At 42.7% G+C, this 19,270-nt stretch overlaps 4 protein-coding genes across 6 annotated transcripts in view; 3 read left to right on the top strand and 1 right to left on the bottom strand.

Annotated features, from left to right (window-relative positions):
- The window catches only part of LOC125739605 (NACHT, LRR and PYD domains-containing protein 12-like), a 728,681-nt gene that overhangs the window by 342,635 nt on the left and 366,776 nt on the right, over positions 1-19,270 (top strand). For 2 of the 3 annotated variants that reach the window (XR_007397215.1, XR_007397214.1), the window contains exon 1: positions 5,323-5,410. Coding sequence is in view for 1 of the 3 variants with exons in the window: in XM_049009881.1 (XP_048865838.1) it covers positions 10,007-10,199 (193 nt within the window). In the remaining 2 variants the exon portion in view is untranslated. Of the gene's footprint in view, positions 1-5,322; positions 5,411-10,006; positions 10,200-19,270 lie in introns of those variants that run through there. The other variant, XM_049009881.1, reaches the window with a different exon arrangement.
- Positions 1-19,270, bottom strand: part of LOC125739635 (E3 ubiquitin/ISG15 ligase TRIM25-like) — a 191,458-nt gene that overhangs the window by 81,188 nt on the left and 91,000 nt on the right. The window lies entirely within an intron of this gene.
- LOC125739651 (stonustoxin subunit beta-like) overlaps positions 1-19,270 on the top strand; it is a 147,930-nt gene that overhangs the window by 57,818 nt on the left and 70,842 nt on the right. The gene's annotated exons all lie outside the window — the stretch shown is intronic.
- The window catches only part of LOC125739611 (NLR family CARD domain-containing protein 3-like), a 155,028-nt gene that overhangs the window by 67,770 nt on the left and 67,988 nt on the right, over positions 1-19,270 (top strand). The window contains exon 6 of the mRNA XM_049009902.1: positions 9,321-9,549. Coding sequence (XP_048865859.1) covers positions 9,321-9,549 — 229 coding nt within the window. The remainder of the gene's footprint in view (positions 1-9,320; positions 9,550-19,270) is intronic.

Here is a 19,270-nt window from a genome sequence, read left to right as displayed (position 1 = left end):
TCAGAAGTGTGGCTGCAATTTCAAGTCTTGTAACCGAGATCTCTTCGGTGTTGGTTTCAACAAGGTCAATGTTTCTGCCTTTCAGATAGTGTTCTGCAAACTACATAAAGTCAGTGTAAGTGTTAAGATATACACATTCACCTGAAGTGCATAAATCAGTATTGTTCATACCTTCAGAATTAGGAGTCCACAACTATAGGTGTCCTGCTGCAGTTTGTGGGGTATAGTATAGTCAGTGTCCTGCTGCAGTTTGTGGGGTACGGTCTGTGTCCTGCTGCAGTTTGTGTGGTACGGTCTGTGTCCTGCTGCAGTTTGTGGGGTACGGTCTGTGTCCTGCTGCAGTTTGTTGGGTACGGTCTGTGTCCTGCTGCAGTTTGTGGGGTACGGTCTGTGTCCTGCTGCAGTTTGTGGGGTACGGTCTGTGTCCTGCTGCAGTTTGTGAGGTATGGTCTGTGTCCTCTGCACTTTGTGGGGTATGGTCTGTGTCCTGCTGCAGTTTGTGGGGTACGGTCTGTGTCCTGCGGCAGTTTGTGGGGTATGGTCTGTGTTCTCTGCACTTTGTGGGGTACGGTCTGTGTCCTGCTGCAGTTTGTGGGGTACGGTCTGTGTCCTGCTGCAGTTTGCGGGGTATGGTCTGTGTCCTGCTGCAGTTTGTGGGGTACGGTCTGTGTCCTGCTGCAGTTTGTGGGGTACGGTCTGTGTCCTGCTGCAGTTTGTGGGGTGCGGTCTGTGTCCTGCTGCAGTTTGTGGGGTGCGGTCTGTGTCCTGCTGCAGTTTGTGGGGTATGGTCTGTGTCCTCTGCACTTTGTGGGGTACGGTCTGTGTCCTGCTGCAGTTTGTGGGGTACGGTCTGTGTCCTGCTGCAGTTTGTGGGGTACGGTCTGTGTCCTGCTGCAGTTTGTGGGGTACGGTCTGTGTCCTGCTGCAGTTTGTGGGGTACGGTCTGTGTCCTGCTGCAGTTTGTGGGGTATGGTCTGTGTTCTCCACTGCCTGTCAGTGGCATTTCTTGTCTTCAAAAAAATTCTGTGCAATTGCCCAAATTATTGGTTTATCAACATTTTAAAATATTCCAAGCTAACAAAACAAAAGTTCAACAAAAAGCAGTAATACAAACAATTATGCCATGGTTAACATTACCTCCAATTTCAGGGAATTTTTCTTTCATAATGCATTTCATTCCCAGTGGGGTCTATCACAATAACTATTGGTTTTGTCATCCATTTGGACAATCTGTCAAAATTTTACAGTATGAATGAGTCACTCTGAGACGTCTTAAAACTATTTGTATATTTCAGTTGTGATATATAAATAGCGACAATTTTCTGTGAAAAAAATATTGAGTTTAGTAAATCCAGAATTTAGAAAAGAATTACCACTAAAATCCAGTGACCTCCGATACTGACAGGGCAAATCCAAGTTGAAGAATCGGGTAACTCCATCTTTTAAAAGAGCAGAGAGCACTTCAGTCACAACTGAAATAAAAAATTAATGAGTATAACATAGTAAATTAGAGTGCAATTTAGTTAATTACCTTTTGAAAGACTGACCAAGACGAAAGACAGATGGTCCAATTTCTGCATCCAACTTATGCACAGCTGTCTGTAAGAGTATTATATAGTTATTATTGTGAAAAATTTCTAACAAAAGTTCAAATGGCCGATAAACACAATAAAGAATTTTGCTTTATAAAACTGTTGATGTTTACCATGCTTTGTTTCAGAATGCAGTGAAGGTATGCATCAATGACCTGTTCAAATCAAAGAACAATTGTTAGTAATTTTTAGGTTACGCATTAAAACATTTTACTTGCAAGCAACTTAAATGTACTCTTGCCTCATCTGACAGCCAGCCATCTCCAGAAAGTGTCCAAAATGAAGATTCTGATCACACAAACTGATGATATAGTTTGTATGGTCCAACAACTGCTTCAATTTGCCCCGAATCCTTTGAAGACCACAATTTGTAGACTGCAACACAAAACAATATTTACAGAGAAAACACAACTATTTCCATTGTTGTCAATAATAAACACATTCAGACATGACCAGGAACGGGTCATAGCACAAACACGCAACCAAATGACCAACCGGTCAGAACTCATGACCAACAGGTCAAGAAATGACACAAACATGCAACCAAATGACCAACCGGTCAGAAGCCACGACCAACAGGTCGGAAACAGCACACTTATATTTCCGTTACTATGGCACCTTGCTCTTGAACACTATTCCAAGATGACGGGGTCTCCGGAGGGCACTGCGGAGGGATCTTTGGAGGAGATTGCGGAGAGATCTCCGGAGGGGACAGGAGTTTTGTTTTTACCTCTGGGTCTTCAGTCTTAGTCAACTGAATTTCTTTGGGTTTTCCAACAAAAGTGATAACTGACTCCCAGTGCATGTCCTGTGCAGTTGTACTGAAGGCACTACTGTGCTTTGACCGCTCAACAGCGCTGCCAGGATCCTGATGAGGGTGCGAAAGCATGATCACATCACCCCCATCCTGAAAACCCTTCATTGGCTCCCTGTCCCTCTCAGGATAGAGTACAAGGTCTCCCTTCTCACCCATCAGTGCATCTATGGACATGCCCCCCTTTACTTACAAGAACTCCTCACCCCCCATACCTCCTCACGCACACTCCGCTCTGTACACACTAACACCCTCCAAGTCCCCAGAACCAAGCTCCGTAGCATGGCTGATAGGGCCTTTTCATCTGTGGCACCAAGGCTGTGGAACGCCCCCCCTGACTACCTGAGAGCCCCACAGTCGACTGATGTTTTTTTTTAAAAAAAAAATCTAAAAACCTATCTTTTTAGAAAGACATTTAGTTGAGTATTTTTACTTTTTACTCTTTATAGTCTAGTCTTTGTATTTTATATTATTTATATTTTATAGTAGTTTTATTACACCACTCTTCTACTTTGTAGCACTTTGAGATTGCTAGAATATAAAGTGCAATACAAATACAATTTATTATTATTATTATTATTATTATTATTATTATTATTATTATTATTATTATCTGCGTTTTCCAAAGCAGGGCCAACTTCCTTGCTCTCTACATTACTTCTTTTATATGGTTTCAGGTGACTGATATTAAATTTTGTTTTTAAGCAGTGATCCATCATTGTTTTCAACATGGCAGTCTTCCCTGAAAGTGCCTGAATGATGTAGGGCCCAGTGTAATCTGCCTCCATTCTGCCTCCTTTCCTACTTCTCTTTCACACATTAAGCAAAAACACTTCATCTCCCTCCTTAAACTCGACATTTCTGTACTTTTTCTGAACTCTGAACTCTTTTTGCAAATGCTTCTGTCATTTTCTGTTGTGACCATGTGATATTTTCCTCAACCTTTTCTTTGATGTTTTCATTGGTCTTCTCATCAAGCCCATTTGTCTGGGAGCGGCAGGCAGCAGTTACACTCTCTCAGTGGACAGCAGTTACACTCCTCTGAATGGACAGCAGTTTGCAGAGACTGGTGTTAATCTAAATGAAAAAATAAGCACATTACAGTTATATTTTGTATAAAATCAAGCTGGTAAACTTCTCATAACCATTACAAAATGTATTTAGCACAGCTTACTTGATTTACAAACTCCCGTCCTTGGAATGATAGCATGCGCAGGGGACAACCATGTCTACAAACAAGGATAGAGGTTTTTCGCTACTTCCAGTACAGACTTTGTCTTTTGAGAGAAGGCCTCTACCCACTTGGAAAAATAGTCCATTGCCATTAAAATATATTGGAAGCCAGAGGATGTTTTTGGAAATGGACCTGTGAGGTCAATTCCAACACGCTCCCAAAGAGCAGATACCTGTCAGTAATATACAGTAATATTTGATTATTCAGAATAAATACTGCAGTGAATTAATAAAATATAGTACACTACAACAGATGGTCACCTTTATGCAATCCAGCGTTTTAACTGCACTCAACGGCGGTCCCACTCTTTCACACTGGTCACATTCGGACACCTTGAAAATAAGAGTCGAGTTGTATATGGAGATATATACATGTATACTTATATACATATATACATGTATGCTTAATGACAGTACATACTAACACCAACATACCAATTTCTCAATGTCTGTTGTCATGCCATACCAATAGAACCTTGAACACATGGCAGTTCGTGTTTTCATGATACCAGTGTGTCCTCCAATTGGTGAGGCATGAAATTCCTTAAAAGGATACATGGCCCCTTCCTTTGTCTTGATTACTCTTCGTTGACTTGCACCCCGGAAGAATAGTTTTCCATCTTTATAAAATTAATTAAAATGTTATTATACTAATAGCATTGTGATCATCATAGTAATTAATTTTAAATGTTAAATACTTACCATGAATGCTGAATTTATAAGAGTATTTTCTAAGGCTTTGCCTCTGTCCTTTATTCAGCTCTGGTGGGTAAGACTCTTTAGAAAGGAAATCGAAAATCTTCTCCCACTTTTTCTCCATGGTTGTGGATATGCAATACAAAAAAAAAAACAAACAAAAAAAAAAACAATATTACTGATGGAAAGTAATATTAATGTTAGATATTACTTGACAGATCAACTAAATGGATGCTATAGAGGGCTTGTAATGGACCTTACTCCACTTACAAGAAATAACTACAGAAAACTGCAGAATAACTACGCTTTCATAAAGTACAGCTGACTTTTTCAAAGCGAACTACACTCCAACTTAATTTATACAACAGATGCACTGCAACAATAACACTAACAATATGCAATTACAATTACGGAGCCGCCTGGTCCAGGTGAGAAATAAATTCGTAATCCGTGCTCACGGTTTACAAATCCGTTCCCACGGTTTAGCAATCCGTGCCCTACTTGTGCTAACTGATTTTCCTTTGTACTAGTTTTTACAGTACTGGGATTAGTGCTACAATTTAATGGAAGCGTAAAGCCCTGGAATGTTCACACCTTGACTTTGACGGAGATTACATACACATGTGTATGTACAGTCGTGCAGTAAGTGGAAGTCTCCAGAGGCACAGCTGGTCTAACAAGAAAACCTTGGAAGCTAACTGTAACTGTGCGCACGGATTGCTAAATCGTGGGAAGGTATTTGTAAACCGTGTGAACAGATTATGAATTCATTTCCAAACTGGGTCCAGGTGAGCTCTGTAACTGCTCACCTTCGATCAACAGTAGGATAAATGTATGCAATCATGCGGAACACAGCCTATTTCTGTTGTACGCATGCGCATTAACCCAGGCTGTGCCATTCTGGTAGGTATGTCGTTATGCCAGAAGACCGGGCCACCGAGTCAAAGTCCATTTCTGGTTAGACCGCTTCCGCGTTTGATACGCAGCATTTACTGTTTGTAAATGAAAGTCAAAGTATTTTAATGCTGGACTCTCCATTTTGTCAAGAAACACGGATAAGATTCTGTATTGCAAGGTAAGATTTTAGTCAATAACATGTGTGTGTGTGTGTGTGTGTGTGTGTGTGTGTGTGTGTGTGTGTGTGTGTGTGTGTGTGTATAGCGGCCTCACCCATTGCATGAAGTAGCTACTACATATTACATAAGATTTTAGTGAAGAGATACAACTTATAATAAATTATGCTATATTTGGGAGTGTATTGTATATATTACAGCGGATGCTATATACTGGTTCTCAAACCAGTCCTCAGACCCCAGACATACATGTGTGTGTGTGTGTGTGTGTGTGTGTGTGTGTGTGTGTGTGCGTGCATGTATGTATGTATGTATGTATGTATGTATACATATAAAAACACAACTATATATAGCAACCTCACCCGTTGCATGAAGTAGCTACTAGATATTATGCATGTATGTTACTATTTACGCTTCGTGTTCATAGAGGCCCCAGCATCAGTCATCTGGTCTAGATCGGCACAGAAATGGGGGGAGCTGCTTCTGAAATGACCCCCCCTGTGGAGTGTAAAACAAAGAGACCTGAGAGGTAAGACAGAACCTGTGTGTTTGTTTACACACCGTCATAAAAAATAAACGTTCCAGCATTCTCGAAAGAGAGAGTAATCTGTCTTAACTTAATTCACTTCCTCGAGACTTTACTGATTCAATTCCGTGGGATAGATGATTTATGTTCATCATTTATTATATTTATGAAATTTAATTTCCTTAAAGAATTTACATGTAATTGTACTCCCTGGACGCCGTCCTCTGCTGCCACCTAGCGCTGATTCTTCAATTCTTTACATCTTTATGGTGCAAAGTGATTTTCTGAATATGTGCTAAAATAAGTTTATATTTTTTTCACATCCCCCCCCCCCATTCAGAACATGTTATCGGTATTCAGTAGCAGTCCAGTAGCCGGTCGGCAAAAGTTTTTATTGGTAACTTGGTGAAATTTATTGTGGGGATCCCATTTAAGGCTACATTTTATATAATATGAAGCAACAACAGGCAAGTCTAGTAATGGAGGCTGTAACAATGATACTAAACCTTTCATATTGGGATCTTCATTTTAGGTGAGAATTTATTTCACATTAAAGCTAAATGTAAACAAGCATGTTTGCATCAAGAACTTCACAGCATAATAAAGTACATGAAGACAGAGGAGGAGGTTAAACAGCTGAAGGTTTAATGTGACCCTGTCCACATATGGATTATATTTATGTAATAAGGATTTTTTCCTCTCACTGTCCACAGTGTCCTGATGGAGAGAGCAGGCTCACCTGTACCCAGCTGTGTTTCCATGAAGAGTGACAGGTCAATGAACCGACCAATCTTATTCAGAGAGGGACGTTTTCCTACAGATCTAAGGTAAATATACATTTAAACATTGTTTAAAACACTCAGACTTTCAGTCAAAAGACGTACAGGCACACACAAGCTTATAGAAAAAAAACTTCAACTTTCAATTTTTTTTACTTTTGCAAATCCCATTGTCTTTGAAAATTTAAACAGAAGTTTTGTCTGTCTTCTGTATAAATCACGTCAGGTTAAAGTCTGAGGATCACTGTAAAGACTGACTTCTTGTGAGCAGGAATTAGAAGGTAGATTGAAAAGCGCATTTTAAATGTCAATCCTCAGCATGCAGCTGGAAAACAGCTACTGCTCTATATTGATTAAGCATGACTGGACAATAGATTGTCTTCTCTTGGGACGGATGTTTCTGCTTTGATAATAAATAGATTCTCATGGGCTCTTTAGCTCTGTTCAGACTGAAGGTTCAGTTTGAACATGTTTAATGGAACAGAGCCTGTTACTAATTAGCTAGTTATCATGGGATCGGGGGATGGTGCAGGTGAGGAAAGGATGACGATCCACAGTGCGGCTCCAACATGACAGGGGATTATTTATAACACAACACAGAGCAGAAAATAAGGGAACTACAAGGGGTCAAAAGGCTGTAACAACAAAACAGAAGGGAACAGTAGTAAAGAGCAGGGCAACCCAGGGAGCAGAACTAAGGGGAAAATAACTACACAGGAATCCAATACACACAGAAACAAAGCACAGGATCAACAGCATGTGACGAATTCAGGGAAGTGAGCTCAGGCAGGAACTAAAATACACAGATCATGGGGACTAATAAAAGGCAGGTGTGTCGACTCAAAAAAATCAACCAATGAGAGCAGACACTGGAAACAGGACACAGGTGGAATTAACTAACAATTAACAAACAGAACTAAAGAGCTATGAACCTGGGACCAGGGACAACACTTGTGAGAGAGAAACTGAGTAGAGGGATATTTTGTAATCAGCATTTCATATGAACTTTATACAGCCTGTAACTTATGGGTTTGGCCACCTGCAAGCAGCCCCCACTCACTGTAGTCTTTTGTGATTTTCCTGCTCTGTCTGATAAACAGATCAACTCACATTTCTGTTCTCTAGCCTGCATTTCTGCTCAATCTAATGAGCACAAAGTTCAAGCACATGTTGCTACACTAAGGTTAACGCTTAATTCTCTTAACTCTGGAAACAAGGGACAGAATAAATCCGTTTGGGGTTAAGTGAGCTGCTTTGGGAAGCAGAAGGTAAACAGGAGTGCTGCTGGGGGGGGGTATCATGCAAAATTTGTATATTGTTATATTATTATACATTTTATTGTAATCAAAATTATTATATAAATGGTTCAGTGTGAACATTTGATCTACGTGTTTTTTTAGCAGAGGAAAATTATAAAAATTCAAGATCAGCTGGGGGTCCTTAAATTGCAGGAGCCAGTTTTGTCCCCTCCCAGATTCCACTCCTGGATAGTTATGGTAATTAAGTTGAAATCTGTTTGAAATCATGCTAACAGTTTACAAGAAGTAGCCAGTGAATGTCATTGAGTGACTGGGAGCTACATGCCAAACCGTCTCTCCTGGCTGCTACCTGCTGTGTCTTTGTGCTGCCACTAGGTGTCACTGCTTCTTTTATACTGTCATAAACAAGCTGATGTCATGAAGCCAAACTAATGAAATAAGCTCAGAATGTGGATGGCAGTTACATCTGTTTAAATAAAAATGTAACAGTTGGACATTTGTGTTTTATTCACAGAGACCGAGTGAATAGAATGAATAAAAGAGACTTATCATCCATCTTCAAGGTGTGCATTTATTACTGAATTATATTTTATCTAAATTGACATATATCTTCTACAGATGTACAATAAGTAGTTCATCCTATCAAAGAGATAATATTTACAACTAATGCTGTGTTCCATTTACCTCAGATGTCAGAAGTCGTAGCTGAGAATGACATCACACCCAAGTTACCCTCATTCCAGTTCAGCAAGTCGGAAAGCCATTTAGCAAAACCAGGGACCTTTTTCAAAGAGCAGGATTTCTTGCTTAGCTAGATACCTTCTTGTATTTAATGTGCCCCAATTTAAATGGCCTTCATCTACATTCAGTTATATTTAGCCGAGACTACCTTAAATCTGACAAGTTATCCGGCTAAGAAAGAAATCCTGCTTTCTGAAACAGGCCGCAGTTCTAGCCAGGTTAATTGTTAGTCATTGTTAGCAATACCAGTTGATAACAACACATTACAGTACATGATGTTTTGCACATAAAAAAACCATAGCAACAGAAAGTGATGTGTACAACCATAATACATAACTGCTAATAAACGCTATAAAACTACAGCTTTAACTTCTGTTGATAAAGGGCACAGCCATTTTGATTTCGGAGGTCGAGGTTGTGTAGATTCCCCCGACCTCACGAGTTGGAATTCTGACTTCAGGGGGGTGTTCCAGGTGAAATTTCACACTAGAAACTCAAAATTGCCAAATTACAAGTTGAAATGGAATGCAGCATAATTCACAAATTAAGTTATAAAAAGATACAGTGACAAGAGTGATAATAATTATACTGTAACTTTTCATTTCAGTTACTGGAGAAAAAAGCTCAAATGTTTCTGAAGGATGAGCTGATGAAATTCAAAAGGTACCTGGATCAGAATGACCCAGAATGCTCTGAGCCTCAGCTGGAGGAGGACAATGACCTGGACAGTGATGGTCAGATGCAGAAGACCTGTGGTAGAGAGGGAGCTCTGAAGATCACACTGTACATCCTGAGGACCATGGAGCAAAATGATCTCGCTGACATGCTGGAGAAGAGTAAGAGCTGTACCTCATTCAGTGTGTTTGCTTTGCCACAGAGAAAGAGTTTATGAAAAAATGTGTTTACATTTCAGTTCATCATTTATTCAAGTTCATTTAATTTGACTTAAATGAGTAAAAAAATGTTTTTTGAAAAGCTCTCATTTCATTTCAGGGCATCTTCTGTCGCAGTGTCAGCACACAATGAAATGTAATCTGAAGAAGAAATTTGAGTGTGTATTTGAAGGGAAAGCTAAGGAAGGACAGCCAACACTTCTCAAAGAGATTTACACAGAACTCTACATAACTGAAGGGGGAGCTGGAGGAGTCAGTGATGAACATGAAGTGAGACAGATTGAAACAGCATCCAAGAAAAGGGTAACAGAAGATACTACAGTGAAGTGCAATGATATATTTAAACCCTTATATGGGCGTGTGACACCTATCAGAACTGTACTCACAAAAGGGGTCACAGGTATTGGGAAAACAGTCTCTGTGCAGAAAGTTATTCTTGACTGGGCAGAAGGAAAAGCAAACCAGGATGTTCACTTCATATTTGCTCTTCCTTTCCACGACCTGAATTTGATTAAGCATGAATACAGTCTGATTGGTCTGCTTCACCACTTTGTCCCAGACCTGAAATCGCTTGAATCCACTGAGCTGTGTAGGTACAAAGTTTTGTTGATCTTTGATGGTCTGGATGAGTGTCACCTTCCTCTAGATTTTCAAAAGAATGAGAGTTGGTTTGATGTAACAAAGAAAGCATCACTGGATATGCTGTTGACTAACCTTATTAAGGGGAATCTGCTTCCATCAGCTCTCCTCTGGATAACCTCCCGGCCAGCAGCAGGCAATCAGATACCTCCTGAGTGTGTCCACCAAGTGACAGAGATACGAGGGTTCAGTGATGCCCAGAAGGAGGAGTATTTCAGGAAGAGATTTAGTGATCAGAGCCAGGCTAACAGGATTATCACACATGTGAAATCATCAAGGAGCCTCTTCATCATGTGCCACATACCTGTGTTCTGCTGGATTTCAGCCACTGTCCTTGAAAGGCTTTTTAGTGAGACTGACACGGGAGAAATTCCAAGGACTCTGACTGAAATGTACACACACTTCCTGATCTTCCAGCTGAGCTTAAAAAATGACAAGTATATGAAAAACTATGAAACCAAGCTTAAGGAATACAGCAAGGAATTCCTTTTGAAACTTGGTAAACTGGGTTTTGACAACCTTGAGAAAGGCAATCTCATATTTTATAAGCAAGATCTGACAGAGAATGGTGTTGATGTCACAGAGGCTTCAGTTTACTCTGGAGTGTGTACAGAAGTATTTAAAGAGGAGTATGGGTTGTACCAGGAGAAGGTGTACTGCTTTGTGCATCTGAGCATCCAGGAGTATCTCGCTGCTTTATATGTGTTTCTGTCAAACTCATCAGCTGACCTGCAGAAGACTGCAGTGGATCAGGCATTAAAGAGCAAGAATGGGCACTTGGACCTCTACCTCCGCTTCCTCCTTGGCCTCTCAACAGACTCAAGTAAGATTCTGTTACAAAAACTACTGGAAGAGACAAGACCCAGCTCACATAACATTAAGGAAACAGCCCAGTACATCAAGGAGAAAATTCAGGAGAATTTATCTGCAGAAAGGACCATCAACCTGTTCCACTGTCTGAATGAACTAGGTGACAATTCTCTAATAGAGGAAGTACAAAGATCCCTGAGTTCAGGAAGCCTTTCAGCAGCAGACCTCTCACCTGCACAGTGGTCAGCTCTGGCCTTTGTGTTACTGATGTCAGATAAGGAGCTGGATGTGTTTGATCTGAAGAAATACATCAGATCAGATGAAGGTCTTCAGAGGCTGCTGCCTGTGATCAAAAAATCTAGGACAGCTCTGTAAGTGATCTTACATACGTCTGTTGCTAAAGAAGTACAGATGTTATTCATGATACTGCTTTTGTATCTTATCAGAATAATTAGAGTGTATTTATAGAGACACCCAGAAATTCCTTTTCATTCTGGGTACTACAGGATATGTATATTTTTTAACATTCTGTGTGTGGTGTGTGGTTCAGTGGGTTTGGACTCTGTGCCTGTGGTCAGAAGGTCACCGGTTTAAATACCTGGCCGGCAGAGTGATGCTGGTTTTGGGCCCTTGAGCAAGGCCCTTACCCCCCAGCTTCAGGGGGCTGGATGCTGGCCAACCCTGCACTCTGACCTCTATGTGTGTGTCAGAGAGAGCAAGATCAGAGAGGCGACAGCACTATTTTACCAGGGGGATGAATAAAGTATCGCTATTTCATCCCTATCTGACAGGATTGATAATTGTCTGATTAGTGTTTTGGAAATTTAACAGGTTCTCAGTTACAGCAAAACAAAAAAGAAGCATTTCAGTCATCAAAGTGTCAGCAATTCAAAAGTCATATAAAAATATAATTAAAATAACTTAAGCTCTTCTTGACATTGAAATCCCACCTAAATATGTAGACTTACACATATCAGAGGCATAACTGAACCCAAAACCCTGGAACCCCTGGGTCGGCTGTAGTGCTGATCACTGAGCCCCAGCGCTGCTCAGAGCTTTATAAAAATACTTATGCATATATTACAGAGTCTCAGGGTAACTCACCCTGTAAGGTCATTAAACAGCAGGTGCATCTCAGCTGGGGAGTGTCAAGTAAAAACTATTTGTGTTTCTGACTATTACAAGGAAACAACAAAATAACTGATATTTCAGCTATATGCTACATGTGTTATTGTACTAAAAATGTTTATTTCGGTATTTTATTTGATATACCTGTATGTATGTATTTATATCTTAACACGTTTCCTTTTCCAGGCTGGACAGCTGTAGACTCACAGAGACATGCTGTGAAGTTTTGGCTTCAGCTCTCAGATCAAACTCCTCTCAGCTGAGAGAGCTGGACCTGAGTGACAATGACCTGCAGGATTCAGGGGTGAAGCTGCTCTCTGCTGGACTGAGGGATTCACACTGTACACTGGAAATACTGAGGTCAATATCACTGCGTATTCCACACTGTAATGTGTAATTGCTGAAAGCTTTATTGAAGTTGTCACCTTTACATAAAAGTAATACTCATAGTGGTGAGGTGTTTTTATTTATTGGAGAGATATTGTCTGTCTCTCTGCAGGCTGTCAGGCTGTAGAGTCACAGAAGAAGGCTGTTCTTCCCTGACTTCAGCTCTCAGATCAAACCCCTCACACCTGAGAGAGCTGGACCTGAGTGACAAGGACCTGCAGGATTCAGGGGTGAAGCTGCTCTCTGCTGGACTGGGGGATTCACACTGTACACTGGAGATACTGAGGTCAATATTACTGTGTATTCCACACTGTATTGTGTAATTGCTGAAAGCTTTATTGAGGTCGTCATATTTACTTAAGGGGCGGCATGGTGGTGCAGTGGTTAGCACTGTTGCCTCACACCTCTGAGACCCGGGTTCGAGTCTCCGCCTGGGTCACATGTGTGTGGAGTTTGCATGTTCTCCCCATGTCGTCGTGGGGTTTCCTCCGGGTACTCCGGTTTCCCCCCACAGTCCAAAAACATGCTGAGGCTAATTGGAGTCGCTAAATTGCCCATAGGTGTGCATGTGTGAGTGACTGGTGTGTGAGTGTGCCCTGCGATGGGCTGGCCCCCCATCCTGGGTTGTTCCCTGCCTCGTGCCCATTGCTTCCGGGATAGGCTCCGGACCCCCCGCGACCCAATAGGATAAGCGGTTTGGAAAATGGATGGATGGATGGATATTTACTTAAAAGTAATACTCATAGTGGTGAGGTGTTTTATTTATTGGAGATATCCTGTCTGTCTCTCTGCAGGCTGTCAGGCTGTAGAGTCACAGAAGAAGGCTGTTCTTCCCTGGCTTCAGCTCTGAGGTCAAACCCCTCACACCTGAGAGAGCTGGACCTGAGCTACAATCACCCAGGAGACTCAGGAGTGAAGCTGCTCTCTGCTCTACTGGAGGATCCCAGCTGTAAACTGGTGAAACTGAAGTGAGTACAGAATGTGTGTCTGTCCTGCTATAAACTCGTGTATGTGGAGAAAATGCAACAATCAAATAAATGGATGCAGCAGTACTATGTCATTCTGCATCTGCTATAGTGTGGACCACAGTGGAGAGTGCAGGACCAGACCAGGGATCCAGAAATGTAAGTTTGTTTGCATGTTTTTATTCTTAACACTGTCAGTACTACTTTATGAAAGTATTCACACAAAATTATTGTGATGTGTGTCTGCCTATTTTGTTTTTCAATTTTTGGGTTTAACGATGACGACTTTCTTAAATAACAATGGGAGTCTGGGAACTTCTGTAGTAGTACTGTTTTGAGATTTGTTAGTATTGTCCTAAGACAGCACCCGTAATCTCCCCAGACTGGCTGTGACACTGAACGTCTCCTCAGTCTGCACTAGTGATGGGAATTTCGGCTCTTTTTAGTGAGTCGGATCATTTGACTCAGCTCACCAAGAAGAGTCGGCTCTTCCGGCTCCCAAAGCCCAAAGTCCCAAAGTCATTTTATTACTTCTGCTTCAGCCAGATTCAGTGCTGTTTTGATCCATGGTTGATATGTGTACTAAACATTATAATTTCCTCAATACCATAATTTTACATTATGGTTGGTATAAAAAGATATTGAACATTATATAAGTGGAAAATCTGTTTTTGTCCTTGATCTATTAATTACAGTCAAATAACATAAATGCCAAATCACAATTAAAAAGTAATAAATAAATTACAACGTGCAAAACACCAGCATCCAACAGTTTTAGGTTCTATCCCCTATAACAACTATCTACCACCTTTCTAACAGTGTAACATTTTAACATTTTCTTTGGCGCAGAAAGGCTAAGTGCCTCAGCTTAGACGGGCTGATCCGGCTTCTGGCAGTAGCAGGCACGCTAGCCTGTCTTTTTCCTTCCATCCGAACTGTTGGATGCGCAGTTCCTAAGTGTCTGGGAAGGTTGTTTGTGGATCCTGCTCGAAATGACAGCTTCATCTTGCAAACTGTGCATCTGCCTTTGAGTTATCATAGCTATTAAAATGCATCCAAATGCCGCTTCGTGTCCAAATGTCACTCATCTTCCGTATTATTCACGCACCACACTCCCTCTTTCTCTCCTCCTCTCCCTCCCTCGTGCTCTGTACCTGTACACCGTCAGCACGTGCATCGCCGCCGCCCCCCCCCCCCCCGGTCTGACTCATCACGTGATCAGTCGCGCGGCTCACGTCATTAACACAAACTTCAGTCAAGGTCGGAGCCGCAGGGAGCGCTGAACCGCAGAGACGTTTTGCTCTATAAAAATGTCTCTCGGTCCGGATCCGGATCTTTTGAGCGGCTCGTTCGCGACCGACACATCACTAGTCGGCGCTACACGCTGCTGGAGGGGGGTATGTGTCCGAAGGAGTTTGAAGGAAGTTCTTATTTTGAAGTTAAGACAAATTAACTTCTAGTGGCACACTTTGTGGTACAATTTCATGTTTAACATGTTTTATTGATGCTGTTTATAATTTTATGTACCTGTAATTAAGGCTATTAATTTAGCACGCACAGCATTTTGGCGCATCTTCCCGCCACGTCGCGCGGCGTCCGACATTTCCTGAGGTATTTTACATACTTGAATTCCTGCTTCGTTTTTATATTTTATGTATCGTACAGAATAATAGCTTTCAGGCTAAAGTGCAGTTGGGTCCCCAGCGAGTCTCTCAGCGCGGCGTGTCTCACAGCGCAGGGGGCAGCCGGAGCGCCGCAGACTCGGGTGGCTACACGAGTATATTTGGAATAAAATGTGTGTATTGGAGCGAGTTCTGTGTTAGTGAGTGTGTGAGGTGTGACAGTGATAACGATGGAGATGCTGGGCTTCGTCATGGGATTAATCGCTCTTCCTCTTGCCTACAGACTCCTGCCAGCTGACGCTGGACCCCAACACAGCAAACAGATACCTGTCTCTGTCAGAGGGGGACAGGAAGGTGACATGGGGGGCAGAGCAGCCATATCCTGATCATCAAGAGAGATTTGATTACTGGCCCCAAGTTCTGTGCAGAGAGAGTCTGACTGGTCGCTGTTACTGGGAGGCTGAGTGGAGTAGAGATGGAGCCTGGATACCAGTGACTTATAAAGGAATCGGGAGGAAAGGAGGGAGTGATGACTGTGGGCTTGGAGCCAATGACAAGTCATGGATGCTGTTCTGCTCTCCTGACAGTTACTCTGTCTGGCACAATAATAAACAGACTGACATACCCATAAAGCCCTCAGGCTCCCGCAGAGTAGGAGTGTATCTGGACTGCACTTACTAAAACAAAATCACAACACAAATAATACAAATCAAATCATGTTTAAAACACTCCAATCACACGACAAGAGGAAACCCAAACCAGGCAGCTGTTATCGGGAGGGGAATGGGAGGCGTACACTCAGACAACACTCCAAGGGGTCCCGCAGTACATGATGTAAGTACATCCACCCAAGGGGTGGCCTAAAAGAAAGCAACGCGACCACGCAGCGCGGTATCGCCCGACACGGATCCTCACCGCCCAGCACCAAGCCTTTCCAATGACGCCCCCCCCCCCCCAATTTACATCCAATCAATGAAACACATTAATACTTAAAACCAATTAAAACATGAAACAAAACATAAAACATCCGGGCAAAACAGCAGGATTGTAGTGACTTAGTATCCCGTCGATGGTCTGGCTCATGTCGGTCCGGGACACTCCAAGTCGCGATCCACTACAAATACAAAACACAGTATTAGGTATGCCCCTACTACCCAAACGTTGGTAAAAGGAGACGAGACATACCTGGCAGATTACACGCGGTAAAAGTTGGAAAACCTTAAAAGCGGAAGCAACCGCAAGCTGCTAGATTTACCAAGCCCTTGCAACTGTAAGGAAGATACCAAAGCACATTACAACCACCCATACAGCAAGCAAACGACCCCGTCCACTGATGCCCTACCTGCAGCGTTGGATATAGCCACAACTTCCGGAAAAGGAGATACTGGCGCACGGAGAGTCACGTCACCGCTTACAAATCAGTCACACACGCAACCAGAACCGGGTCCTATATACACGCGCTGGCTGCAACAATTAAGCAATCAGGTTAATGAAATTACCGTGCCCCAACCAGATCGCACCCTCCAGCTCCACCTCATTACATTAGCAATATCAGTTGATAACACAATACGCTGTATTTTGCACATAAAAACACCGTAGCAACACATCCACAGATAGCAGTTGGACAGTACTGTGTGTCTGACCGGTCTAATGAGCCACAAATAAGACCTAAGTGTTAACCCCACTACACTAGTCACAAAGGCAGAACAGCATCTCCACTTCCCCAGCAGAAGAGACTTCCAACTCCATTCTCACCGTATCCTAGGAGGGCAGGATAGAGAGTGATCTGACCAACTGCATCACTGTCTAAGTCCAAGACTGCAAGTCCCTGCAGTGGATGGTACATACAGTAGCGCGTAAAAAAAAAAAAAATCATCACTCCATCTCTCCTCTGCATCAACAACATTTTCCAGAAACATTGGCCCCACAAAGCATCTACCATTGAAGTCTCCTCCTATCGTTCCCATGGAATCCTTGTCCTGCTTCCCCCTGGAAGAAGATACATCTGAGCCTGTTCTGCCAGGTTCAGCAACATCTTCATCCCCAAGAGTGTCAGGACACTGAATACCCTGCTGCCAATCTTACCCCCTACCTGTTCCTGAGTATATTCCCACCCCCCACCCGTCCCCCAAACATACTGCCACTGGTTACTTTTACATATTATTATCTATATATTCGATCCACCATATTTATTTCACTCCTTTATGCTGCTGTATTCATTGATTAGATACACATTGCATGCAGAGACGGATTATGGGTTGTGTGGGCAACTGGGCAAAATGTTCGCCCCCCCCACCACCACCACCACCACCACAACCACCACAATTCAAGGGGTCTTGGCAGCCAAACGCCCTCCCTATAGGGTCAGGGGCCCTTGTAGGCAGAGGATCAAAGAATGTAGGCCCTCTAAAATAGACAAACGAAAATACATTGTTGATAAGCGTTGCAAATTGTTTTGGGCTAGGGGCCCCACGGGCCCCCTGCACCCCAAGGGCCCCTGGGCTGCGGCCCCGCTGGCCCGGTCCGTAATCCGTCACTGATTGCATGTATATAAGCCATTTAAACCATTGTTTCCAGCCCCATTTCACACTTCACATTAAGTGCTGTGCAAACCTTCCCCTTGTCACTTGTGGTTTGATTATTGCACTTTGGTCCTGGGCGAATGTTAATCATGCCACTTTACACATCTACATGGGTAGTATAACAGTAAAGTCTACTTGACTTGACCTGGATTAACTCTGTGTGTGAAAGTGGCATGTTCTCAAGATGATTTTCTCCTTGTACATGTGGTCAGCGAATTGTGATCTCTAAGCTGCCCTTAGTTTGAGTCTGTATGTGTGAGTTTGTGCTCTGCTATAAACTAGTATCCTATCCATCGTGTCCCCCGTCCTGTGCCACCTGGGACAGGCTCCAGGCTCCCCACCCCCCTGTACAGGATAAGCAGTAATGGAGGACGGCTCCACACTGTTCCAAAGAAAGGGCGCTCCAGCTCCCTTCAGGACTTCAGAGCAGCTCCTCTTCTTAAGTTTTTCATCCACAAACACAGTTGTGCTGCAGTTTTCTGAAAGAAGGGTATGACCTGAATAGGGATGTCGCAATACCAGTAATGCAGTAACTGGTACCAATAGCAGTAGAATCGCAAGATTCTTGATACCCATTTCTACACCACGGTTAAAATAATAATAATAATTTTTTTTTTAATGATCCCATATACTTAAACATAAACCCATTCATTAAAATATTTGAACATTATAAATATGGCATTTCTGTAAATTAAAGCAACAACAGTACTGACCATGATACAGTCTGTGCTTTATGTGCTAACAGTGTGATGTTTTGTAGATCCCGCTATGAATGGCATCATTTTTCATGGCGTTTTAAACAGTTGGAAGCTGTAGTTTTGTAATATTTCTTAAGAGTCCAGGTGAGGTCTTCTGCCAGGTCCACTCCAAGACATTTGGTGCTCCTGACTCTCCACTGTGGATCCCTCTACAGTTAATGAGGAGTGGACAACCTGGGCGTCCTGGTAGACAGTCATCTCTTTTGACTTGTCCAGGTTGAGAGACAGATTGTTGCTCTTGCCTCAGTCCTGCCAGCTGTTCCACCTCCAGTCTGTATGCTGACTCTTCACCTTTGTTGATGAGACCCACTACTGTCATGTCATCAGCAGAACGGATGATGCTGTTTGAGCTGTACTTTTCAGTGCAGTCATGAGTCAGCAGGGTGAAGAGAAATGGGCTGAGCATACAGTCTTGTGGGGGTGTCAGTGCTCAGTGTGGTGATGCTGGAGATTTTGTTGCCCCCAGGAGTGCTGGAGTGTGGGGAATGGTGGCCCTGAATAACCAGGGCCGTACCTGGATGGGGGGGGGTCTTCCATAAGCCCTGTGTAATGAGGTGGAGCTGGAGGGTGCGATCTGGTTGGGGCATGGTAATTTCATTAACCTGATTGCTTAATTGTTGCAGCCAGCACGCGTATATAGGACCCGGTTGTGGTTGCGTGTGGGACTGATTTGTAAGCGGTGACGTGACTCTCCGTGCGCCAGTATCTCCTTTTCCGGAAGTTGTGGCTATATCCAACGCTGCAGTTGCAAGGGCTTGGTAAATCTAGCAGCT

Source organism: Brienomyrus brachyistius, chromosome 4 (genome assembly GCF_023856365.1).
Source record: "Brienomyrus brachyistius isolate T26 chromosome 4, BBRACH_0.4, whole genome shotgun sequence".
Taxonomy (NCBI): Eukaryota; Metazoa; Chordata; class Actinopteri; order Osteoglossiformes; family Mormyridae; genus Brienomyrus; species Brienomyrus brachyistius.
The sequence above is the reverse complement of the archived record's forward strand: the minus strand, read 5'-3'. Positions and strand labels throughout refer to the sequence as shown.